At 38.1% G+C, this 25,079-nt stretch overlaps 1 protein-coding gene across 9 annotated transcripts in view; it reads left to right on the top strand.

Annotated features, from left to right (window-relative positions):
• Positions 1-25,079, top strand: part of LOC119830218 (E3 ubiquitin-protein ligase UBR4) — a 51,632-nt gene that overhangs the window by 1,185 nt on the left and 25,368 nt on the right. For 2 of the 9 annotated variants that reach the window (XM_038353145.1, XM_038353139.1), the window contains exons 4-62: positions 125-245; positions 798-1,063; positions 1,262-1,425; positions 1,627-1,762; positions 1,853-1,975; positions 2,055-2,194; positions 2,608-2,809; positions 3,661-3,817; positions 4,059-4,222; positions 4,657-4,822; positions 5,535-5,707; positions 6,251-6,425; positions 6,904-7,007; positions 7,095-7,238; positions 7,439-7,654; positions 7,812-7,999; positions 8,249-8,429; positions 8,867-8,972; positions 9,112-9,265; positions 9,463-9,700; positions 10,187-10,396; positions 10,511-10,681; positions 10,798-10,943; positions 11,026-11,165; positions 11,389-11,599; positions 11,680-11,732; positions 12,146-12,296; positions 12,542-12,706; positions 12,956-13,107; positions 13,238-13,344; positions 13,567-13,781; positions 14,150-14,316; positions 14,530-14,742; positions 14,944-15,108; positions 15,331-15,525; positions 15,812-15,996; positions 16,077-16,238; positions 16,392-16,524; positions 16,698-16,894; positions 17,021-17,032; positions 17,233-17,493; positions 17,745-17,895; positions 18,225-18,358; positions 18,441-18,596; positions 18,689-18,775; positions 18,869-19,111; positions 19,329-19,509; positions 19,765-19,988; positions 20,259-20,406; positions 20,649-20,807; positions 21,233-21,416; positions 21,813-21,958; positions 22,516-22,587; positions 22,964-23,136; positions 23,298-23,571; positions 23,879-24,070; positions 24,262-24,360; positions 24,435-24,594; positions 24,831-24,993. In XM_038353145.1, coding sequence (XP_038209073.1) covers positions 125-245; positions 798-1,063; positions 1,262-1,425; positions 1,627-1,762; positions 1,853-1,975; positions 2,055-2,194; positions 2,608-2,809; positions 3,661-3,817; positions 4,059-4,222; positions 4,657-4,822; positions 5,535-5,707; positions 6,251-6,425; positions 6,904-7,007; positions 7,095-7,238; positions 7,439-7,654; positions 7,812-7,999; positions 8,249-8,429; positions 8,867-8,972; positions 9,112-9,265; positions 9,463-9,700; positions 10,187-10,396; positions 10,511-10,681; positions 10,798-10,943; positions 11,026-11,165; positions 11,389-11,599; positions 11,680-11,732; positions 12,146-12,296; positions 12,542-12,706; positions 12,956-13,107; positions 13,238-13,344; positions 13,567-13,781; positions 14,150-14,316; positions 14,530-14,742; positions 14,944-15,108; positions 15,331-15,525; positions 15,812-15,996; positions 16,077-16,238; positions 16,392-16,524; positions 16,698-16,894; positions 17,021-17,032; positions 17,233-17,493; positions 17,745-17,895; positions 18,225-18,358; positions 18,441-18,596; positions 18,689-18,775; positions 18,869-19,111; positions 19,329-19,509; positions 19,765-19,988; positions 20,259-20,406; positions 20,649-20,807; positions 21,233-21,416; positions 21,813-21,958; positions 22,516-22,587; positions 22,964-23,136; positions 23,298-23,571; positions 23,879-24,070; positions 24,262-24,360; positions 24,435-24,594; positions 24,831-24,993 — 9,675 coding nt within the window. The remainder of the gene's footprint in view (positions 1-124; positions 246-797; positions 1,064-1,261; positions 1,426-1,626; positions 1,763-1,852; positions 1,976-2,054; positions 2,195-2,607; positions 2,810-3,660; positions 3,818-4,058; positions 4,223-4,656; positions 4,823-5,534; positions 5,708-6,250; positions 6,426-6,903; positions 7,008-7,094; positions 7,239-7,438; positions 7,655-7,811; positions 8,000-8,248; positions 8,430-8,866; positions 8,973-9,111; positions 9,266-9,462; positions 9,701-10,186; positions 10,397-10,510; positions 10,682-10,797; positions 10,944-11,025; positions 11,166-11,388; positions 11,600-11,679; positions 11,733-12,145; positions 12,297-12,541; positions 12,707-12,955; positions 13,108-13,237; positions 13,345-13,566; positions 13,782-14,149; positions 14,317-14,529; positions 14,743-14,943; positions 15,109-15,330; positions 15,526-15,811; positions 15,997-16,076; positions 16,239-16,391; positions 16,525-16,697; positions 16,895-17,020; positions 17,033-17,232; positions 17,494-17,744; positions 17,896-18,224; positions 18,359-18,440; positions 18,597-18,688; positions 18,776-18,868; positions 19,112-19,328; positions 19,510-19,764; positions 19,989-20,258; positions 20,407-20,648; positions 20,808-21,232; positions 21,417-21,812; positions 21,959-22,515; positions 22,588-22,963; positions 23,137-23,297; positions 23,572-23,878; positions 24,071-24,261; positions 24,361-24,434; positions 24,595-24,830; positions 24,994-25,079) is intronic. The other 7 variants (XM_038353141.1, XM_038353140.1, XM_038353146.1 and 4 more) reach the window with 7 other exon arrangements.

The following is a 25,079-nucleotide window of genomic DNA, read 5'->3' as shown; positions in this document are numbered from 1 at the left end:
ACATTTTCATATATATTTAACCTTTATAGTTTAGATATTTTAATATTCTCTATACCTTCAATTCAAATTAAAATTATATCGTAGCAGCAATACTTTGTATTAAAAAAGTCATTGTTGTTTGCAGCTCCTTCTGCCAATTGTTGGCTTGTGTGGGATTGATGGAGGTGGTTACCCACCATCGGACCTTGTTATTTTGACATCTTTGCTGAAAAATGCAAAGTTACCAGCTCATGTGAATGTAACAGGTAACATGTTTTTATTATGTACTAGCTTTTGCTTGTGCTTTCGCACACGTAAAATTCAGAGAAGTTTCGTGGATGTTATTATAAGTTTAAACCTTCCATTGGAATCTCTCTATCTATTAAAAAAATCCCCATCAAGATCTGTTGATTGATCTGCTGATCTGATGATCTTATTTTAAAGACACACACACAGACAATGGAAAACGACATTGTTTTATAGTATGGAGTGACTAGCTGTTGCCTGCAGCTTCGCCCGTGTGGTCCTAATAAATTTTCATGGTACAAACTTTCATCCTCTATTTTATCACTTTGAGGGTAGAATTTATCAAAAGCCTTTCTTAGCGGATGTATACTTCATTACATCAATCTGCCGAATCATGCCGAATTTCAGCCCAATCCATCCAGTGGTTTGGGCTGTGCTATGTCAATCAGTCAGTCAACCTTTGAGTTATATTTATAGATATTTTTTTGTAAAAGCTTTATTCAGTTATAATACTTTTGTAGAGGGTTACAATAGGATAGGATTGTATTTTTAGAATGTGGCTTTTGTTTTAGAAAATCAAACAACAAAATCATCTGTAATTCCAAGCCCAATTACGTCACTTGCATCTCAAACTTCGTCATCTGAGAAACAACAGCCCACAACGGCGCAACGCCGCTCAGATGCCTTGTTAGAACAGTTGACTGTACCATTGAGAAGCCAAATGTCTTCCATGGCCTCATCACCAGCTCAGCCTGTAGGTATTATGACTCCCGGAAGCAAGGACAGTGTGGAGAGTTCTAAGGATGGAAATTCCCAGCAGGCCTCTATTGATATGAAGGTATTCCTCTTATAAGACATGTTAAGAAAGCCCTTTCATTTATTATTTGATTTTATTTATTTTTTTATTGATTTTTGTTCATATTTTTTAAACTATCTGATTTGACTTAATTTTTGCTAAGATTAATATGTCTGGAATAAATAGAGAATATGAGATTTATGGCATATGAAATAAACAAATATAAAAATAATTTTACAGAAGTGGGTTGCATCTACATGTGCATCACTACTAATGGAGCTAAGAGCTGGCTCAGTGGTGCTCAAAGTTTGCTCGTCCCTGCCTTGCCTACAGCGTTATTTGAATAGATGGCAAACAGCAAAAGAATCTAACCTAGCACCACAGTTTAACTCTGATGCCTCACTGTGAGTTTTACTATATGCAATACTGTCAATTATATATATTTTTAATTTTTTCGACTCTATTTTAATTTTTGTTTCTTTTTTTATCATTTTCCTATCTTAATACCAATACGTATATGTAATAATGTAAATAAATGTATGTATAGTACAATGAAAAACCTATAAAAAAAGATTGTGGGAATTTATATAAAACTTGTCTTTCAGCCTTCATTTTCTGGTAAACGAAGTGCATGTCTGCCGGCTTGCATTGTCATTGCCCTGTCTAGAACCATTCACATCCGATCGTATTGCAACACTCAGTGATGTCAGCACAGCTTGGTTATTGTGTGCTACGGCACAGGTACATTGAATTGAAAATACTTAAACCATTTTAATTTTTTATATGTATGTGTTATATTTTAAAACAGCTACTTTGTCAATGTTTCATTAGGCAACCTTACATCAAAAAGACGAGGAAAGTGAACAGCAAACAGCAATGTTAGTCGAGAGCGCACTTAGCTTGTACAATACTGTTGGGGAGACATTCAAACAGTCCACCCGTGCAGGAGGCTATGTGAGTTACCAGTTTGTATTAAATCAAAAAGAGTTCAAATTATTTTGATCTCATGTGGTGATGTACATAATTTTTCTAGGTATACCAAAATCACCTAATGATTGGTGCCTGGGTGTTAGTATGCGGTTTACACCACGCCCTGGGCGGAGCACCAGCACCAACCCCACCTGGTAAAAGCCCGGCAAAGACTGCTTCCAGACCTTACAACTTGACGAAAATGTTAGTAAAAATGTATTATGTATGATAATTAAACATCGATTCTAAACCGATTTACACTGCCACGCATCACGTAGCGTGTACGCAACGCACCTACGCACGTACTAGCGGAAATTCATATCTATGTCATTGTGTGGGTTGTTTTACGCACTCACGCTCGTAGTTGCGTCGATCTGATTGAACGCACATAATATAAACCCACTTTGAAGTATGTAGTACATCACAAGGGAACATTATATTTTCGGACTTTGTGTTTTATGATACGGGTTAAATGAACTATTGTAATTTAAGTCGTTTATTTATTTGATAAAGCACATTCAGCAAAAATCACGACATAACACACATTTGCAAGATTCCTCGAATTAAAATTCAAATATGTAATATAATGTAAAAAAAAAAATCCTCTATATACACAGGCAGCAAGGGCTCGGCGTAGTGTGGGTAGCGCTGGGAGGGCGGTGCCTCGCGTGGGCGGGCGCTCTACTCGCGGACGCGCGGCTCGAGGCTCTCAGCGCGCCCTCGGATTCCGCCCCCTCGCGTGCGCCTCTCGACATACTGAGTCATCATACGGCGCACCATCGGGAACTGAGGATAGCATCTGCAGCTCCATTGCATCAGGTGACAACTTAAACAACGTATGAACTTGTTAGTTATGTATTTCAATATTAAAAAAGTTATTAATCCATTTATATAAAAAGTTTGTTGATGAAGAGTTTACGAATTTTGTGATTTAAATCAGATGATTGGTTTTTACCATTCTTATTAGTGGTATTTGTTAAAAAATAAATTCACAATAATTATAATCGCGCTATTTGTTAATTTTCATGCATGAACAAATTTCATGAGTAATGTGTGTTCTTGGTATGTACCTATGACATGAAATAAACATGAAGGCCGAAACCCGAAGAAAATTAACCTGGGAAGAAATGGTAGTATATTCCGGCATCCAGCTAGTGCATTCCTCATGCACGCCAGGTTTCCACGTATGATGAATGCATTCTTACATGGAATCCTGGCAAGCGTGATGTTGCATACAATCTACAAGATGGTGGTGGATCTTCTGCTAGCAGTATTAAGACTTTTCAGATGATATATTTAAATTGCTTTTTATTGTGACTTCTAAAAATAAAAATAAAAACCCATATTTTTTTGCCTTTTCCTTCCGTGAAAGTTTATATGATTTATTAGACAAGAAATTTATGTTATTATGGTATTTATTATTTAATTTTGTGTATATTTGATGTTATAAAATATAATTAGCTATTTTTTTATTGATCGGAGCCGTGACGTCATAATCTCGGTAATTAAAAAAAATAGATGAACTTATAATCGTTATAACTTCTAAAGTTAATATAAAAAGTCATGTAATGTACATGATAAATAATCTTATTTGATAGTAATCTTGTGACCCTTTTGGTATAAGCATCAATAGTTATATATTTAAAGGATGTTATTATATCATTTTATAGTTGTTAGTCGCACTCGGTGTAGTCTGCTATCGTAAAGCGACGAACTTGAAACGCGCCGTGGTCCAGAAGAACCAGGACGCCGACCCCGACCGCTCCGACTCCACTGTTTTCTTCCAGGACATGATCCTATGCTCTGAAGACTCGGAAACTGATGATGGTGGGTGCCTTTTTAATAAAAATCTAAACTTCTCAATCATAAAATTTTCTTCACTTGTAGTATGTTTTAATGCTATATGTAGATTATGTACAGGCATAATAAGGTTTTTATTTTTCTATAATTGATTCTCGTTATGTAAAAATATCTATTATTTTTTTAAATTGTTAAATTTTATATTGATATATAAATGGAAAATTGTAAAATTTGACTGTATCAATCAACTAATAAATATTTAATTTAGAAGACAGTGAACCACTATTGGGCTTGTGGTTCGAAGCAACATTGGTGGCGCCAGACGCTAACGACAACGGCCTCACCCGCTTGGGAGCAGCTGAATCTAATGAAAAACCCGACAACACAAGATCACAACAGGGCATTGTGCCTGACAAAGCAGAACCATATTCTGTAAGTATCTTTTTTATTCTGTTAAAAATATGTAATTTGTTGTAATTTCTTGTGTTTGTATTTAAATTTTATTATTTTCGATCAAATTAGATGGGTATAGTAGTTTTTGAGCTCCTTTGCTATAAACATGTAAAATAGCAAAATTTCCTGATTTTAATTGTAACTATAAATATTCCTACAGCATCTGTGAATAAGAAAACTTTCACCTATATAACTATTTAGATAGAGAGTTTATTGGGCAATTTTACCGTTTGCTGATAAAATCCATAATAGCCTATTTATCACTATACATGTGTCTTTTTACATAAATTATTAACAATTTTAACTGATAAAATAAACACAGTTGTAAAACTGGCTATAAGACTTACCAACGTTATTTTACCTCAAAATATACACCAGACCTATACATAAATCATCCATCGATCCGCTTCCAGTACATATCGCTCGCAACGGAAGTGTTCACGCTGCTAACGGAGGAGATAATAAGCGGCGGCGCGGAGCGGCTCGGCGGCGCGGCGCTGCAGCTGCACGACGCGCACCACGCGCTGCTGGCCGCGCTCGCAAGGGACCTCGACCGCGAGACCGCTAGGACTGATACGGGTAACGTGTGCTCGTTGGTTGTGTTGTTTTTCAACCGACTTCGTAAAAAGGAGGATGTTCTTGGGTCTTTTTGTTTTTTCATTTTGTGAGTGAACCAATTTTTATGATTGTTTTTTTTTTGTGGTTGAATCCTGGCTTTCCGTGTTGCCTTATTTAAATTTGGTCAAATTGATAATGTGAAGGTGGTCAGTTACATGTTGAAAAAAATGTATGTTAAGGTAACCAGGAATATTAAATAAGATAGTTAAAAGTATTTTCTTGTATTAAAAGTTCAATTAATTTCGAGTTCAAGAAAAACAGCAAGTATTTTTTTTGTTGTATTTAAAATCGGAAAATTCAGATTGCTTCCTTTATAATTTATTAATTTCTATTGACTTTGTAAAAATATCAATCATGGGATCAAATTGTATTGATTATAATTGAATTTTTGTGTATAAACGAAACAGAGCTAATTATTAAAAGCTATTATTTGCTCTTTTATTATATCCGCGATACAAAATAACATTTAATACCTTAAATAACGACATGTAATATTCATCTCCCCGTGACCACGCTCGCTGTAAAGTGTTTCGAACGTCGGGTTGATAATATAATGAATACATCGCGTTTAAAATCCGTTAAAAAGTCTCTAATTTCTAAATGTATAATACTCGCGTAAAATCGAACACAAGTAAATACTATGTAATGTAACATACATACATTTCCCCCGCAGGCACAATATCGCCATGTTTCGGCGCACGTCTCGGCGCGCTGTACACGGCGTTCAGTTCGGCGCTGGTGCGCTATCTGCACAACCTGAGCGGCTCGCCGGCGTTCGCCGCGCTGCAGCCGTCGTTGCAGCAGCAGCTCGTCTCCACCGAACGGGCGAATATGACGCCCTTGCAAGTGAGCTCGCTGTTTTTATTTTTTTAAGGTTTTAATATAGATTGTGATGATGTTTATGTGATTGGAATACAATTGAACGCAAAGTAATGTCTTACTTTTTATTTATAAGAAACAGTAAAAATAAATATGAAGTAGAGGACAAATTTAACCTTCTCATTTTTTATTATGCATTTTTTACGTGTGTTCATGATTAGTATTTTTTAATTATTTTTTTTATAGATTTTCCATTGATTTGGTCTTTGCGATCCTATTTGACAGGACTAGGGAAAAATCAAAATGAACATTTTCTATCTATTTGTATCTCCTTATTGCCATAGGATAAAAATTTCTATTGATATGATATTTTCTCTTATTGTCAATCAATTATTACTCTTATTGTCAATCACAATAAGACACTTTTTTCAAATAAAGGCTTAAATAGTGTTATGAATTCCACACATTTTTCCCATAATTATTCTATACACTATACAAACTTACGGGCTATATAAACTTACGGTGAATATCCATACGCACAATATCCAATACACCATATTCGGCGCGCAGGTGGGCCCACGCGTGGTGAAGCTGTCGGGCGGCATTGTGCTGGCGCGCGCGGCGGCGGACCGCGAGAACAGCATCCTGGTGATGTGGCACAAGTTGGTGAACACGCTGCAGGAGTGCGCGCTGCAGCAGCAGCCGCCGCACGATCACGACTATGAAGGTGACGCTCTTGATCACGGTAAATGTGATGAGATTCAGATGGCCGACGGTGTGGAATTAAATTTTTTGCATTATCGAATATTTTGATCACCTGTACTATTGTTAATATCCTAATAAGATTTAAAGTTTAAATTATATTATGATATAAAATAATTTATAATGTATCCATCAATAATATCAGCATATTATCTTAATTATCAACTTAAAGAAACACTGTTGGGATTGTGTTTCGAATCTACATTCTATCATACAAATTCGAGAATAATAGTATTTGCTTTAAGATATATTAATGGTATAATTTATATTACATAAAGAATTTCATAATTCTGGAAATTGTACAAAAAATTATTAATGTATATTAAAATGATACTAACTATGTAACCAGTTTAAAAAGGAGTCTACAAGTATATCGTTCCGCTAATAATGTTCATTGCATTTCCGTAATAGTCTTAATTTGTTAAATGATTTTATTTAGAATCTTGATCTCGTTGTTTCAGACTTAAATGTTGAACACGCCCAAATGATGGTCTACCTGTTCCACTCACTCACGCTAATGCAGAAGAAATCCGTATTGTTAATGACAGCGAATGCTATTATAAAGGTACGAAAATATTTAAAAAAAAAAGAATTAAGATGAGTTACTTTTCAAATGGAATGCTTTGCTGAAATTTTGTGTTTTGACCTTTAGGTCGTAGAGACATTGGGAATAAACGACAGGAAGCGTGCGATGAACTTGGCGCCGCACCAGCTGATGTTAACTACTCGACTGATGCTTTTATTGGAATACTTGATGAAACATCTGTATGACGCACCGCAAACATTGCTGCAACAGGTGAGAGTTATCGGCGAGTAAGGAATAGTTTAATAGGCGTTTCTTTACGAATAGTTTTTTTTATATGACTATTGGCTCATCATATTACCAATGATATAAATATTCAATTGTTATGGTTTTGTTTTAAAGATAAGCATATATTCTTAATTTTTTATCTTATTGAAAAAAAACAATGATAATGAACATTATAAATTTTTCAGATCGAATGGAATCTCGTAATCGCGCCAGGACTGGCACAACCGTCGTTTGACGCGTCCGCCAGCGAAGTGAAGACGACCGCTGATAATGGACAAATGAAATCGCGCATCTATTGCGAGGTGCCGTTCATAGAGCAGACGTACAGGCGCCTCTCGCAAGACGAGACTTCTATGCGGCCGAAGTTCTATGCGTTGACTAACGCTAAGATAAATAATCAGGTAACTTAATGGTGATGCTTTTTATTTTAAAGAAATGCTATTTTAAACGAACGTGTTTTTAAATATTTCCCTTTAAAAACCTTTTTTTTTCAAGAATATTTAAGGTAATTTTTATTCAATTAATATGAGGTATAATAAATAAAATCACATTCTTCAGGAAAATCCCAAGTTTGACGGTCTAGCGTGCAACTTCGTTCTCGGCACCCCTCACAAGCTGAAATACCCGTTGCTAGTGGACGCGTTGCTCGCGCTACTGAACTCTGCGTGCGTGTGCGACAATCCTAATAATCGCACATCGCTGCCCGCGTTGGCCGCTGCGCATTACTGTTTCCAGACTGCTTGGAGGTAATAGAAACATTCATATTAATGTGACAGATACAATTTGGTGTATTAGGTTCTAATCCATATGACTCATTATTTACTGTTCATACATTCGATTTAGTTTTTATTTATCTATTTATAAGATTAATTATACTTTGAAAGAGAGAAATTTTAAAGTTAATTCATAGGCGAAGAATAAGTTAACGAATTTTATTTGGAACGTTATATAACCATAACGTGAAAATGTCAATTATTTGATCAAATCTGTTCCAGGCTCGTGATAAGCATGCCTCCAGCGACCCCGCACATGGACAAGCTCCAAGCGGGCACGGCCGCCGAGCTGCCGTCCCCGTTGCCGCTGCACGCGCTGATATGGGCGCCGAGAGCTGATAACAAGAAGGTGTTCAACCCTTGGTTGAAGGACGCGCTCGTTAAACAGGGGATGTATACTCAGGTGAGATGCCATTTAATACTTTTATCAGTATATCTCGTTTATGAAATTTCCTTGAAGAAAATATTTACGTTATTATAATTGTAGTGAAGTTACACGCGCCTTATTATAGAGTAGCTGTAGACCGCGACGTCACTCGCGTGGTACCTTGGTAAAAAGCCCTAAGCCTAGACCTTCTGCTAATCTAGACTATATAGATTTCTGTACCAAATTTTATACAGATATGATAAGCTGCTTTCGCGTAAAAGAGTAACAAACTTCATATATACTTATAAACGTCCGCGTTTATGATATTAATAGTATAGTCTATGCCATAACCTAGAAAAAAAAAGATAAGAAAAGTAGATGAATTACATAGAAAACAAAAAATCTTATTCGTACTATCACATATTTGTGTATCTTACATATATTTCTAAATATTATTATGTTTTTCTGTTCAGTATGCGGAGAACTTATTGGCTGGAGTGAGTGCATCATGTGATAACATCAAATACACTGCTTGGTTGGCTTCAGAAACCATCAAACACTTGAAACAGAATCTTCTTTGTAAGTGTAATTTACGAAAAATATTTTTAAATAGATGTTATTAAATAATACACAAAACTACTTTTGCAGAGTACTTTTTAATTTTTCTAGTCAAAACTAAGTATATCATCTTAATTTTTTTAAATTTCTATATTTGCAGCAAGTGGACTACCATCTCTTATAGACGTGATATCATGCGACTCTGCTCTCATGAGATTAAAGGTGTGTTTGGTTGACGCGTCCACTGCATCCGAGGCACACCCATTTGTACCACACCTCTTGGACCTTTTGGAGACTATACTCGAATGCTGCAGGTAGGACAATTCATATACTATTTCATGTAGTTTTTCAAGACAATAATAATTTGTTCGATAATATTATATACTTTTAAGATACACAAATCAGTAGGCGTAATACTCCGTTTTGTTACAACTGTCACTATCCTTCAATAAGTGTCTCTATAAGTATATAAAATTCGTTCTTACTTATAGCAATGTTTCCCATATATCAGACTAAGCGCTACAATGGAGCTGGACAGCCTAGAAGAAGGTATTCTGACAGAATCAGAGAGCGCAGTATCCTCAGTGCGTTTTCAAGTGTGCGGCAACTCACCTGCCGTGGCGGCCGTGTGCGGGATGGGCGCTTCGCCCCCGGAGCTCGGTGCTTGGCTCAGGGCTCAGCTGCCGGCCAATGTGGCGACCATGCTGGATACGTACTCCACGCCGCCGAGCTTGGCGGCCGCTAACTTTGTGAGTAACGTTATTGAAATGTATAGTTTTGTTGTCTATAGTATAAATTAGACATAAATTTTGTCATATATGGCTCAAATCCTACCCATGAAAATATCTTTCTTCTTTATCATCACATTTTATTAAATAATTTAAATATTTTTAACATATTTGAACCTCAGTCCTTAGTGGGGGTTGTGCAATACTAATATGTATTTAGTTCTATTTAACAAAGCCACACGTGAATGAATGTGAGTATTCGTTCTGAATATATTTTTATATAGTAGTATTCAATATTATTATTTATGATATATAAATAAAAAATTGATGTGTTGTTTTTACTAGTAAAGAAGAAGTAGCATACTCACAAGATACCATAATTAAATTTATTTTAAATAACTAATGAAATTTGCATGACAGTTTCAATTTAAGAAAAATGGGTCATTCAAAGATCAGGCATAATACAAGTAATATTAAAATTAAACAACTAGTTTATATAATTTCCAGTCATCTCACATCATACCATCAGAGAGTGCAGTACTGAATCTCGTATCGTTCCACTGCGAGCTGATGAGCGGAAATCCTAAATACAGTATTGGAACTTCGCTAATGATGTTTGCGTATTCAGCTGCGAAGCTCTTAGAGGTTGGCTCTTCGAAGATTGCTGACAGCGTCGAACTCACTAGAAAAACTTTGGCTCTAGTCATTCCGGCTTTGGTAAGTTGATAGCAAAGTTATTAATTTATAAATAAATATAATGCTTTAATGTGGTTGTAGTTTTTGGTATTAAAACTCATTACGATTTTAATTAACATATATTTTTTTAAATAGACGGATGGGCGATTGGAGTTTCTAGCGGAGCCATTGGCCGCAACACTGAATGCTATAGTACCGCAAGCCGTGAAAGCAGAGGAGATAATTCATGAACACATCCTTCGCACTACGTACCCTGTGCTTTGTGACCATTTAATGCCGTTTACCGAAAAGACATTGAGACACATTGTAAGTGATTTTATTTTTCATTGTATTTCGTTGGTAACAAAGTGTGAAAATGTTTTGTCTAGGTGTATTTCTAGAGTGAATTAATTTTTATGTAACTTTATCCTTATCATACTAAGGTAAAATATTGGGAGAAAATCTTGGACCGCCAAGCGGGACGCGCGGCATACGAGTCTGTTTTCGTCGAAGACACTGAATTTGTTCTCGGAAAAATTCTGCTTTCTGCACCTAATGCAAGAAATCCCTACACGGAACGAGTGATAAAGTAGGTTTGAATATATCTATTATATTGAAAATAGTCTTGAATTTACTTAGAAAGTTTCGTCTAATCTGTATTTCGATTATAGGTTATTCATAAAAATATTTGCTGGATGCGAAACAACGGAAATGAGCAGAGGTCTTTGCGTTGGTGTGTGCAAATTTATTGGTGTTGCTGACCAGCAGAAGCTGATTAGTCTTCTCGGGCATATTTGTACTTATGGACCTGGTTAGTTAATCCATCAATAGTATTCCCATATCTGTTTCATTTTTATTATTTATTTATCGAATCTGAATATCCCTTATAATTGAGAGCAATGAGTTCTAAAATCCAACTTGAATACTGTTGAATTTATCGGAATTTTCTTTTATAACTAATTTATGAATTTCATATGTGTTATACCTCAAATATGTATATAAGAAAACAAAACAATTTTAAATACTCGCTTCAGCTGCAGCAGCCATCGGCACCGCGAACGCCACGCCCACAGAGACCGAGCTACCCACGCCCACATCCTCCGCGCCAGACGCGGGCGTGAATCCCGCTTCGCTCGCGATGTTCAACGCGATACGACGCGTACTGTTTAGGTCTGAGAGCGAATCGCCGCAACGCCCTGAGAACGGCGCACGTAACGAACAGGATCTACCCGTTTTTGATACACCGTAAGTATTTAATACTAGTCAGTAAATGAACATGAATGAATAGCCAAGAAGCATGTATATTATAAATTTTTTTTGTGTAGGTCGCCTGCACCAAGAGCGCAGTCTGAGACGGTACAGCAAGCGGGCAACTCAGGTATGACAGAAAACTATAATAACAGATCAAAACAAATTCATAGTACATGCATTGATCAAAATTATGAAGTGAAACAATAAGAAAAACTCATTACTGTGGCAGGATCACGGGTGGCCGAGAGGCTAGGCGTTGCTACGGTTAGGCAAGATACGCAGGTTCGAATCCTGCCTCGTGATCAAATTTTTTCTATTCTTTAAAAAAATTTCTCAAGAAAAACTCATTTTATATATAATAGCTAGGGGGCAAAGGTTGTTTTAATGTTTAATATAATTTTCAGATATTACTGTAATTGTACATTATATTAAGTTTTAAGTCTGTATATATTTTTTCTATTATTTAAAAAGCCCTTGAATATTATAATAAAAACAAGTTATAAAAGTTTTATAGAACAATAATAATTAATAACATTCCAGAAACATGTAGCTGGTCAGACGGCAGCAAGGAGAGCGGGCCGGCCGCGAGCGCCGCCCCGCCCGCGCCCGAGCCCAGCTCGCCCGTCACCGACGGCGCCGCTAACAACGCCGCGCTGCTCACGGCGCTCTGCAAACATATAGTGTTGCACTGGTGTGTAATAATCATGTTCACGAAATTACGAATTTAGTATAAGTGACAAATAAATATTAAGCTGTATATGTTTTACAAATTAATATTTCTTCAGAAGAACAATTATCTGGTTTTTCGCTTAGCTACGAATTATTCCTTTTTTCTTTAGTTTGGCTTATAGCTATTGTCCGTGAGTGCAACTTTCACGCTGGCGTGATTAATACCTATACCCAACAAACTAATTTAAATAACTGCATCTTTGACAGTCGCGAGGACGTAAGCGAACGGATGCTGCAAGCGTTGATCACCGTGACGGGCGAGGGCACGTGCCACCCGCTGCTGCTGCAGGAAATGTGCCGGCTCGCCGACTCGCACTCGGGCACGCTGCACAAGCTGCTGTTCCCCGCCGCACTCACCTGGCTTGGAACTTGGTATGTTACCATATTGTATATACTTATGCGAGGAATATAGTGATAAACGAATTGTAAAACTTAACACTTACAATCGCATCCAAAGAAAAAATATTTAAAAGAAGTAAAAAACTTAATCTCTTCCTCTCAGAAGTTACTGTTAAATATGTGATTAGCATAATTCGATATTTACCATAGCCAGACCTAGGTTATTTGTATTTCAAATACTAGTAATCAAAATTATCTTTTAATTGAAACTTTTCCTTACAGTGTGAAGAATTTGAGCAGTCCGGAAGTGTTGGAAAAATTGGAAGAAGGTTCAGTTGACAATAACAACTTGGGTCCACAGATAGAGTCTGCGTGCACTTTACTTGCGTACCTTGGAGACGCGTTGCACGCTATTGGTGTCGTACAACCACACAGTAAGTTATTCCATGTTTATACTTCGTTCAGTACTCTATTATAATGTAATTTTTGTTTATAGGATTTATTGTTTCTTTGTGTATTGAATTTTGCATGGGATTCATTCTAATATAAGTTGTTTTATTTTAGCGTGGCGTTCTGTTAGCCCAACTTGGGAATCGCCTTCGGATCTCGGATTTGACTTTGAATACACTGATGAACAACAAGATGATGATGATACGAGCGCTGATGATTCTGTGAGTATTATATTTAAATAGATTAATTGATAAATAACAATTGCATATTTAAATGTTTTATATTGCCTTTGTGTACTAATTTATGCATTCTTAAAAATGTATATAATATGCATAAAATTCAGCATAATTCATGCTTTTATTCTTAATTTTTTATATAAACTAATACATTGTGTTTTAAAAAGAGCATAACTAAAGAAGTTCTTATTTGACATTCTCTTTCAGGACGAGGACGCAATGCTGCAATACAAGCTGTGCACGTTCACGGTGACGCAGCGCGAGTTCATGAACCAGCACTGGTACCACTGCCACACGTGCAAGATGGTGGACGGCGTGGGCGTGTGCACCGTGTGCGCGCGCGTCTGCCACCGCGGCCACGACGTGTCGTACGCAAAGTTCGGCAATTTCTTCTGCGACTGCGGCGCTAAGCCCGATTCTAGGTTGGTGTTAGCTTTGAATTGATTAGGACGGTGTTTTTCGATCTGTGAACCGTGTTAAAAATCTCACTTAGGTCATTAGAACAATTTATTAATTCCAATAAACTAAAATGCCTTTAATTTTTCAGAATTACATTAAAATCAGTTGACATAGTCGAAAGGTCTGAGGAACAAATACAAAAAAGTACTCGTTGAAAAGTTGTCCAATTTATATTATCTCATTATAATTACAAATTATATGAATGATAATTTATTGTCATTACTACACAAATGGTAATTGTAGTAATATTAGTTACCTTATCAGGAAGCATCCTTTCAATTAAAAAAATATTAGTAAAGAGTGAGCAAGTCTCACAAAATATAAATTACAGTTGTCAAGCGCTGGTAAAGCGTTCCGTGACCTTGGGTGCGGGTAGAACAGCGGGTACAAGTGAAGAAGCGCCCCCAGCCCCATCCCTACGCCGTCGGCCTTCGAGCCCCACGCCGCCCGCTTTCCTCGCGCCTCCTCGCAGGCCAGTACTGGCGCATAATATACAGGGTCAGTTGAGTTCATAAAGAATAAAATTTGATTATCATTTGGTCAATTTTAAAACAAATAAAATAATGGATTTGCGTTGGTTTCCTTCACAGCGCGGCTTTTTAGCCTTTTTAGCCATGGCCTAGATGTTCATCTTTAAAATATGTTTAGCGGTCATACTGCAGTCTCGTTAACAGATTCACCTTACCCTCTAACATATTGCGTGATCGGTAGGTTGCCGTACGTTCCTGATGAGCTACGACAAGTGGGAGTGGTGCCTGAAGCGCGTGCGCAAGCTGGTGTGCGCGCTGGCGGGGCCGGTGCGCGCGGCGTGCGAGCGCAGCGCGGCGGTGGGCGCGCACGGCCGCGCGCAGCGGGCGCTCGCGCAGCTGCATCTCGGCGAGAAGCGGTTCTCGCACACCGACTCGCTCATGATGCCCACGCTCGGTGAGATGCGCTCGCCATTTGTTTATTTCAATCATGTTTTTATGTTTCACATTGATTTATAATGTTTTTAGGATTACATGATTATAATAAAATATAGAGATAAGTTATCGTTACATTCTTGGACACATCAAAGTCGTGGTAAAAATTATTTTTTATTTTTTAATAAGTAAATTGTGATATGAATTGTTTATATTATAATAGGATCTCAAGAGGGCGCATTCGAAAATGTGCGCATGTCATACACTGGAGAAAATGGACAAACGATCAGGCAATTAATGTCTGCGCATAAACTACGTCGAGTTGCTATGTGCTGCTTAGCATCGCCACAAGGACGTCGACAACATCTTGCTGTGTCCCATGAAAAAGGTACCATTCTTATTTCATCTGTATACAAATAAATATGTATTATCCGCACTATCAAATACGTATTTGTTCTTTGAATGTTGCAATAACATATTGTAATAATTGTATATATCGCAAAAAAATGTGACTCATGATTTTTCGTTTCTAACGGTTTTTACGATTTGAACATTAATGCCAGTTTTTTGGCTATCTCTTTTTACTGTTTATAATATGTATTTTTTATAGGAAAAATAACAGTTCTTCAACTTTCGGCGCTATTGAAACAAGCGGACTCATCAAAACACAAGTTGACCTTAACACGCTTGTCATCCGCTCCGATACCGTTCACGGTTCTGACCCTCAGCGGTAATGCGGCTAACGAAGACCTACTTGCCGTGTGTGGACTCAAGGAGTGCCACGTTCTAACATTCAATAGTGGTGGTAAGCTATCATAATATACAGATTTTATATCTTTTTGTAACTTTTCTCTTAAGGTATTAATTAAAATAAATAAGTTGTGTAAACTAATAAAGATTTTCTAGTATTTCGTGTTCGTAAAATAATTGTTATTTTTTAATCAATAATTATTTAACAATTTTTTTGAATATACCAAAGATGTACAGAAAATCTTAGATATCAATAATCACAGATGATGAACCTTTTATTGTATATATTCAGAATATTGTATAACTCTTGATCTTTCTAATTGTATTTAAATTATAAATAGGCGCTGTATCTGAGCACTTCGTATTATCAACCGGCTTGGAGGCCAATAACTACATCATTAAAGCAATATGGCTACCTGGCTCACAAACACAGATGGCCCTGGTCACGTCAGACTTCATCAAGATATACGATCTTAGCAAGGATTTGAGCAACCCCTTACATCATTTCCTTGTGCCAAGTGGAAAGGTGACATAAATCAAGCTATTTTAACTTGCTTCATATATCATATTAATTACTCTGTTACTAATTTTTTTATTTTCGCTCAGGTTCGTGACGTGACATTCGTGAACCAGGAGGGTGTGATGCATATGCTGTGTATGAGTTCAGCTGGACATATCTACTGGCAACCAATGAGTGAGGAGTCTAGAGCCACACTTGGTACATTCTATGTAACAAATACTTTGGAAGTGTTACACCCTGAGATACAGGTACATAGTTTCTTACTTTGAGGTGTGCAAGGTGTTCCTTCTTTGTATTATTTATGTTAATACGCCATTTTTTTTTCAATTGTACATCAAAGATTCATATGTTCTTAGATTTTGTTCCTAAGACCTGTAATAAATCACTACTATTTATTTTAGGACGTTGCTGGATTAGTTGGAGGCGGCGGAGTGTCGATATACTTCTCGCACACGCTAAAGATGCTGTTCTTCTCATACGCCCAAGGGAAGAGTTTCCTTGCACCACTCAATACAGTAGAAGAGAGTGTGAAAGGTACATGTATAGATTAATCACGTGTCTTATATTCATAGCAATTGCTCATTCAAAAGTAAGATTATTTGTTTAACTTTATGCTCGGTATAGATTTTCGTGACCAAATTTCTGATGTAAATTACAGTTTATCGTTATCAATATCCATATTAAGATTAATTATATATTTGCTTTAGGTACCGCAATGATAACGGTATACGGAGGTGGAGGCGGTCCTAAGGAAGGTGGACGTGGCAAGACGGGCGCCCAATCGCTCGTACAATGGGCCGAAGTCCCCGGACATCCTGGATTGGTCACCGCACTGATGCAGGCCTCCAATAACCCTGTGGTGCTCATGCTCACACCCACAAATATATTTGTACAAGAGATTAAGGTACTATTCTCTTTATGTATTAAGTGCTTGCGTGATTGAATAAAACAATAAATTTTTGATTATTTATTATTTATATTGTATTATAAAAATAAATGAGACTACGATTTTTTTTACGCGACACGAAAGGCGTGTGGAACGGTAAGTTGTTAATTTTTCTTTGTGACTTCGATGTCCGCCTTTTTATATAGTAATAATAAGTGCGTAGACTGCGTGCTCATGAAATCTTATATCAAACATATATTAAAATAATTACGTCATTTGTTACATATTACTTGCGAGATAATCAAAATAATTTCACTGTTAGTTTCGAACACAAATGAAATAACCACGTCCGGCAGGTCGTGCCCGCCAAGGCGAAGATAACGGACATGGTGGCGGTGCGGCACTGGTGCGGCGGCGGCGAGCAGAAGAGCACGCTGATCTTGCTGTGCGAGGACGGCAGCCTGCGCATGTACGCCGCGAGCCCGGTGCGCACGGGCTACTGGCTGTCGCCGGCCGTGCAGCCCGTGTACCCGCCGCGCCGCCGCGCGCGCCTCGCCCGCCCCGCGCCGCACCTCGCCGCGCACGCGCACGCGCACCCGCCGCGCAAGCAGCACCAGGTGAACGGTCGAACTTGAAGTCGGGAAACAATTCACTTAAAGTTGACTACTGACTTTCGTACTCTGCTTTACATTATCTCAATGGTTCTAAATAATTATGGATCAAAAATTTTAATGGCATCTGTGGGTTTGGGTTGTATAGGCATACACACATGTCAGTTTTTTTTTAAATCTTGATTAATACTGAAAGAACGGTTCTTACACTTAAAAAATGTAGTATATAATTTTTATATAATCTTCTTGTGATACAGGCTGCAGCTAAATCGAGCACAAATGGCGGGCCTCAGTTCCCGATCGACTTCTTCGAGCACTGCGTCGCTATGAGTGACATCGAGTTCGGCGGCAACGACCTGCTGCAGGTGTACAATACAGCGCAGATTAAACACCGACTTAATACCACTGGTATGGTACTTTTTTGTTTTTGATTATCTTTATTTACAACTCTTTACTCTTTACAAACTGACATTAAAGCTATTTTTAAGACAATGTATAATCTATACTAATATTATAAAGCTGAGGAGTTTATTTGTTTGAACGCACTAATCCCAGGAACTACTGGTCCGATTTGAAAAATTCTTTCAGTTTTAAATAGGCCATTTATTGAGGAAAGCTATAGGCTACATATGTACCGCGGGTGAAGCCGGGGCGGAGTGTTCGTGAATTATAATTAAAGACAATTGTTATTAGAGAAGAAATAAAATAATATAAATAATCGCTGTTGTTGTTTGCAGGACTTTACGTTGTATCAACAAAGATGAGCGGTTTTGCAATGGATTTAATAAATTCTGATCCAAATATGGTTATTTGTGGTATTCGCGTTTTACTTGGTAGTCAGGACGTCGCCAGGACACCTACCTATGTTGAGGTAAGGCTTTTTATACAATTATTAATTATATATCGATGTTTAGTTGTTTTTTTTTTTTCTATGAATATATCGTTTGTTTTAGATACATGGAAGAGCTATACCCACAATGGTAGTCCGCAACAGATGGTTTGATATTCCTCTCACACGAGAAGAATCTCTCCAATCTGATAAGAAACTTGTTGTAACTTTCGGACCGTCACAAGATCCAGATGGCGTAACCATGGTCGATTCTGTCAAGGTATATTTCAGCAAATATGTCACCTTTAATTCAATTAGTAAAATTTAAAGTGCTCTGAAATATTATTTTATTAAATCTATGGTTAATTTTAGGTATACGGAAAAAATAAAGAACAATTTGGGTGGCCTGAAGAAAACGAAGATCCATCTGCGTGTCCTTCATCCAGCAAAGTAGCTCAGGTATATGAATATAAAGAAACATTAGAACAATGTAACAAATTATCGAAATTACAGTTACATTGATGTTACATGACATATTGTGATCTTTATTAGGAGTCGGAGGGTGTATCGGGCGGGCTCAACAAGCCAAGTTCAGTAGAACGTCTAGCGTGTTCAGCGCTTGAAGCGCTCGAGCTCGGCGCCGGAGCCCCGGCGTGCACTGGGGCAACCGCTGGCGCTGAAGCCGCTGCAGATGCGGCGCGTACGTTGCTCTGTGTGCCCGCTACACCACTGTTGCACGCAAGGGCACAGTGCCTGTTGCGGGCTGTGTACCAGAATTATTATCATCAGTTTAAGGTTGGTTATAATATAGAAAGAAATATTTTAATAACAGATTCTTTGTGATTTACGTTAGTGTGCTGTAATGTAATTTCAAAGGACACTTTCACTTTCATGAATTTCTTAACATGATTTGAAATATAAGTTTGGTATTGCAATATAAAGTAAACGTATAAACACACAATCTTATGATATATGGCTTAAAGCGATTAATTAATTTGTATGCGCATTCTAGGACCAAGCTATTCTACGCTACGTGTGTGCGTCCTTGCGTGAATTACGTGACACGGCGGATGTGCGTTGTATCGACCCTGAGGGGTACTTCCGGCTTCTGTTATTGGCGCGCTCGCTAGCAGTAGCGCGTCCGCAAAACCTGGTTAAATATACCGCGCCTACACCGCGACGACCTGCTAATGGTAAGTCATAAAGCAGTGGTGCGTATCAACTATTAATCAAAATGTATTGTCTATTATAAGAAACTCAAGAAAATATACGCTACAATTAATTGCTACAAAACTGTTTTTAGTCAACAAACACATCTACAGGAATTGCAACTTTGACCACCACTTAAAGAAGTTAAATTCAATATTTTGAGGTCTTCATCTCTAAAATCGTTAACATATTCTTCAACAAAACTATATCACAACACTAAGCATCCGATCGATACACAGGCGACTGGTCTGTATACTGGAAGCCGGAGTATCAAGACGATCCGGAGCGCGAGCCGCACGTGTGCGCGCTGCTGCTCAGCGTGCTGTGGAAGTTGGCGGCGTGCAAGAACCAGGCGCACGGGCCGCCCGGCGTGCTGTCGTACGGCCTCAGGCACGCCGAGCCGACGCTGCACGCGCTCGCCGACACCATACACGCGTTCCAGCTCAACGCCGACCCGGAGTGTGTGAGTAACCCTAGTGAAGCTAGCTGGATTTATTGTACTCGAATATATAAATACTGAATTATGAATTATTTGAAGCACAAAAAATAGGGAATAGTAGAAATATATGTGCTACTTACAATACAACAGTAATGCTTAAAAAAAAATAGAAATTTTTTGTTTGGGCTGAATACACACTTTAAACATGTATTTCCTTTTTAGTATTTTCGATAGCATTAGAATTTGATAAGAGTTTTATCCACCGATTCTATAAGTGCTTGCTTTCCATTTTAGATTGAATTTGGCAATCAAATCTACTTGTCACTACTACTCGCTGAAGACCAGAGCATCAGCTTCGGTGCTAAAGCTGCGTTAATGAGAGTGCTGCGGCCGCGGGTAAAGAGACGGCGCGTGTACATTCCCTCGCCACCTAATACACCAGGTTAATTCATTTTTCATCTTCTATATCTAATAAATATTTTGATATTGTATCCGAGGTGCAGGGTACAACATCACAAATATTTAATACATGTATTAAAATTACCATATAAATTATGTAATTAATATTACCATATACTATAATGAGAAGTAAAGTGTTTTATGACTTGTAGTAGATCATTATTATATAAATATATAGTTTATACGAAAATTACAATAAATTTCAAGTTAAACGATGAATTATAGGAGCAGGAGCAACAACCATTACATCAGCAGCGCAACCGGTGACAGAAACGGCGGTGTCGGAGTCCGACCTGAGCGCGAATCGTGATGAGCAGCAGGAGCCGCAGTATATGGACGTGGATGACTCCCTTGAGCCCATGGTATTGCTAGCGCCTGATGGAGGTGAGTTAGCTCTTGTATTTTATAGATAATGTACACTAGGGATTCAAATTGTGACAATTTAAAATTACACACTTGTATATTACAGTTGTTTTTGTTTTTGGGATTATGAAACGTAAAACGTATGGAAATTTATTCTTTTGCTGTATATACTATGAACAAATGCAAGGCCATTAATGAAAATACGATATTTTTGTCGCATGTACAAATTAAATTCTGTTTCTCTCAGATCGCCTCGGGTATATTGTAGCGTTTAGCGTGTAGCGTGTAAAAAATGATTTTACATATTATTTTTTATTATTGAAATGTATACTGTTAACAATAGGATCTATTTTAATAATTAACAATGCTTTTTGGCGCATTTGTTCAAATGTCTTCGACTAAGACTTAATTTCAACTGGCCTTATTTATTTTTAATAACGTTTTAGGTCTAGAAGCGTTGCTAGATATCCCAGCGGACGCGGACGACGAGACGATGGTGGAGTTGGCGATCGCGCTGTCCCTGCAGGAGCAGCCGCGGCGTGCGCCCGCGCACGGCGCGCTCGCGCACACGCCCACCGCGCCGCCGCCGCCCGCGCCCGGCTTTAGCGACGCCAACGCATCGCCCAATGGGTAAGTTTGTACATAATGGATGTAGATAAATTGACAGTTTATTAAATACTAGGATTCAGCCCGCGGCTTCTCTGGATGTTATGTCCTATCTCAAACAGTAATTGTATGAAATGCCATCTAAATTAGTTTAGTGGTTTAGGTGTTAAGAATAAAAAAAAAAACAGATAGGCAGAGTCACTGTTTCGTTTTGTAATATGAGTAGTGATTTATAAAGTCGATTAAATTAATAAATACATTAAAAGGATTTAGTTTTCGCAATAAAACTTCCTGCTATTCAAATTTAACGTTACCTCATTTTTTATGGCTCTGTAGGTTAGCATTTTCTATGCAATATGAAAATGGTACGAGTCTTGAAACAAGACATTGTACATAATTATTGACTTGGCCCCCAACCAGGTCTGACGACGAAGGCAGCACCGCAGCAACGGACGGCAGCACCCTGCGCACGTCGCCAGCGGAAGCGGCCGGTTCCGCCGGCTCGGAGAGCGGTGGTTCCGGAGCGGATAGTATAGGAGGTGTGTCTGGCCGAAGTAGCGCGTATGGTGAGCAAATCAGCTTTTCATTTGCGAGTTATTTTACGTGCATTGTTAAAGGGGTGGAGTTGAGTGTATATCTAGTGTTTGATCATTAGTGTGAAATCTACTAACTTGTATCATAAAGATGTATGTAGATTGTGAATTTGTGACGTTGTAGGGGCTAATCTTTGGATCTGTTGAAAATATTTTAAAAATTCTGTTAAGCAATAAAAAGCTACATTATGTGTGAGTGTCATAGGTAATATTAATATTTTGTTTTTAACCTGTGTCAATCCGGGTGGAGCCGGGTCTCGCGGCTAGTGTTCAATATAATTGTTATGTATAATTATTATACATTTGTATCTCCATGTTTTTGGAGCTGGGGATATATATTTAAATAGTACTTTGTATTTTTTAACGAAATATTGACGCTTGATTAATTTACCTATATTACATATATGCAAGACAATCCATTGAATATTACTTAAAGCTATAATAGTGCATAACAATAAGCTATAAACGTGCGCTTGTGCTTGTCGCGCTAAATGCTTGTACGGCGTGTGCATAGTGGTTGCATGTTCTAGGCGAGATGCCGCCCGCGCACGTGAGCGCTCTGCCGCACGCCAGCGTCTTGGCCGCGCCTGTCTCTGTTACAGGCCAGTATACAGTGTTGTTTTACGCTTGCTCTGTGAATTCTAGGTTGTGTGCCTGTGTGTTTGCTATTGTGTTTTATAAGTGTAAAATAGTATAAATTTTCCTTAAGTAAAATTTTAAGAATGCAATAAAAAAAAAAAAAAACAGCAAAATGGTCGGTTTGAACGCTTTTATTTTTGATTATTTGTATTAAGCTTAAATATAAGGTAAAATGAGAAAATAAAATGCATGAAAATATAATTTGTCGAAAACTGTTAAACTATCAGAGACTTTATAAGCAAGTGAAATCATCTCTAAAAGTAGCAAATTTAAATTCGGGAGTTGATGATTGTTATATTGCTTTGCCTTGTTATCCAACGATATTCATACACTTTACAGCCGGTCCATCAACATCTTCATCGCAACCAGTAGCGTCGACCTCTCGCGCAGTGGAAGCAGAGAACGAAACCCGGAAGTTGCACGCGTTGCGTCTCTCGCTGCTGTCAGCTGCGTTGGACGCCATGCCCACTTTGCGGAATTTGTCCGGAGTGCGGGCCATACCGTTTGTTCAAGTAAGTTAAAGAACTTTTTCCATTGAATTATGTTTTGAGAAGACATGCGATTCTTCCTTAGATAATTTGTCCACAATGCAACGAATTTTCTATATAATCTATAATAATGCTATTCAATTTGTTTTCAATATGTTTACAATTAAATGGTATTTTATTATTAGGTCTTGCTCATGCTAGCCGGTGATCTAGATTCAAGTGTCGAAGGTGACAGAGCTGTACTGGATCGCCTCCTAGAAGTCCTCGTTGGTGAATTAGATATTCAAGGAGAAGAGACAAGTACAGAAGAACGCGGAGAGCGACGTGACTTCCAGCTCGCTATTATGCGCCTTGAAATGCTTGTATCGGAGTTGGACTCCAATGGCGAAGAACATGCCACGCCCATACATGAGAGGACTAATAGAAGAGAGCTCCAGCTTGTTATCATGAGATTGCTAAGTTAGTATTCTGCATATTGATCACTTGTTTTTAATTGCAAAGCAATAGCTCTATAAATTGCTGTAGCATTTTAACTCTCTTATTAAACAATTGTACCACAATTTTTCTTATAGGATGTAATGTAAAGAAACAGTTGAATATTAATATTTAATTTGCGTTACTGTATCAAAGACACATACAGTATCAAGTATAGTATTTTATTGTTTGTTATAGTCTATGAAAGTTGCAATATTTTTTAATGTAATTCAATTCATGTATACGCCATCGCATAATCTACCCAACAAATGAACACGGATCTATCATTCAGGCGTACTAATGGCACGCTGGAAGACGTGCGGCGCGAGCGAGGGCGGCGCGGCGCGCGAGCAGGTGACGGGCGCGGCGTGCGCGGCGCACGTGTCGCGCCTCGCCGCCGCCGCGCTCGTGCGCGCCGGCGCGCCGCGCCACTGCTACGCGGTGCTGGCCGCTCTGCTGCCCTACTGGAAGGAGAAGACGGCCAGTGAGTATAGATATACTGAGACTGTATACATGTTACCGCCTCTCCTGCGCAATGGCATTCATTAAACCAAAGTAATGGTATGCTATTGAGTTTTTTGTGATGTTAAAAAGTCTTGTGTACTTTATCCTTGGTGCTATTTGTGTAAAGGAAGAGTCATCTTGGGATTTTTATAATATTTAAATATTTTGCAGGCACAGGAACTGCGACTCCAACACAACAGTTGCTGAAACCACAGCCACCACAGCCACTGCCGGATATGCAACCATTCTTCGTCAAGGAATATGTTAAAAGTAAGGCCTCAAATATATTTTATCTGAATTTTATACATTAACATAAATTATACTTATCTTTAATTTGTTTTAAGGTCATGCACTGGACGTGTTTGACAACTACCCTCAATTACTAATGGAAATGGCCCTACGACTCCCTTGTCAAATACACAAGCACTGCGATCCGGCGCACTTTGACACGCGTTGGCGAACTCTACTGTGCGAGTACATGATGAACCAACAAACACCGCTTAGGTAATTTATATTAATACAGTTTGTAATACTATAGAGTAGAGCCAGCATGTCCAAGAATAAAGAGGTTTTAAAAAAACGGAACAGTAAATAGCTTAATAATTACGCCAACTAATATAAATAAGATATACATGCAACGTATGTATGAATTTCTTATATATGCAAGCCGCGCTTTACAAATAAATACAAAATATATAAGCAACGCACACCTTACAGTTATAATTTGTTCTATGATACAGGAAACAAGTCCGCAAACTACTGCTTTTGTTGTGCGGCACGCGCGAGCGCTATCGTCAGTTGCGAGACGTGCACGCGCTCGACACGCATCTAACGGCTGCGCGTGCGCTGCTCGCCACTGATCCAGCTTACGATAAGCTTGTGCGTCTTATGGAACATCTTAAGGTAAATAAACTATAAAATTATTTCCCTAATTAGAAGAAATAAAATAAGGAATTTGCATAATTCAAAGAACTATTTTTGTATAAAAT

Source organism: Zerene cesonia, chromosome 11 (genome assembly GCF_012273895.1).
Source record: "Zerene cesonia ecotype Mississippi chromosome 11, Zerene_cesonia_1.1, whole genome shotgun sequence".
NCBI lineage: Eukaryota > Metazoa > Arthropoda > Insecta > Lepidoptera > Pieridae > Zerene > Zerene cesonia.
Note: the sequence above shows the minus strand (reverse complement) of the source record. Positions and strands in the feature narration are given on the sequence as shown.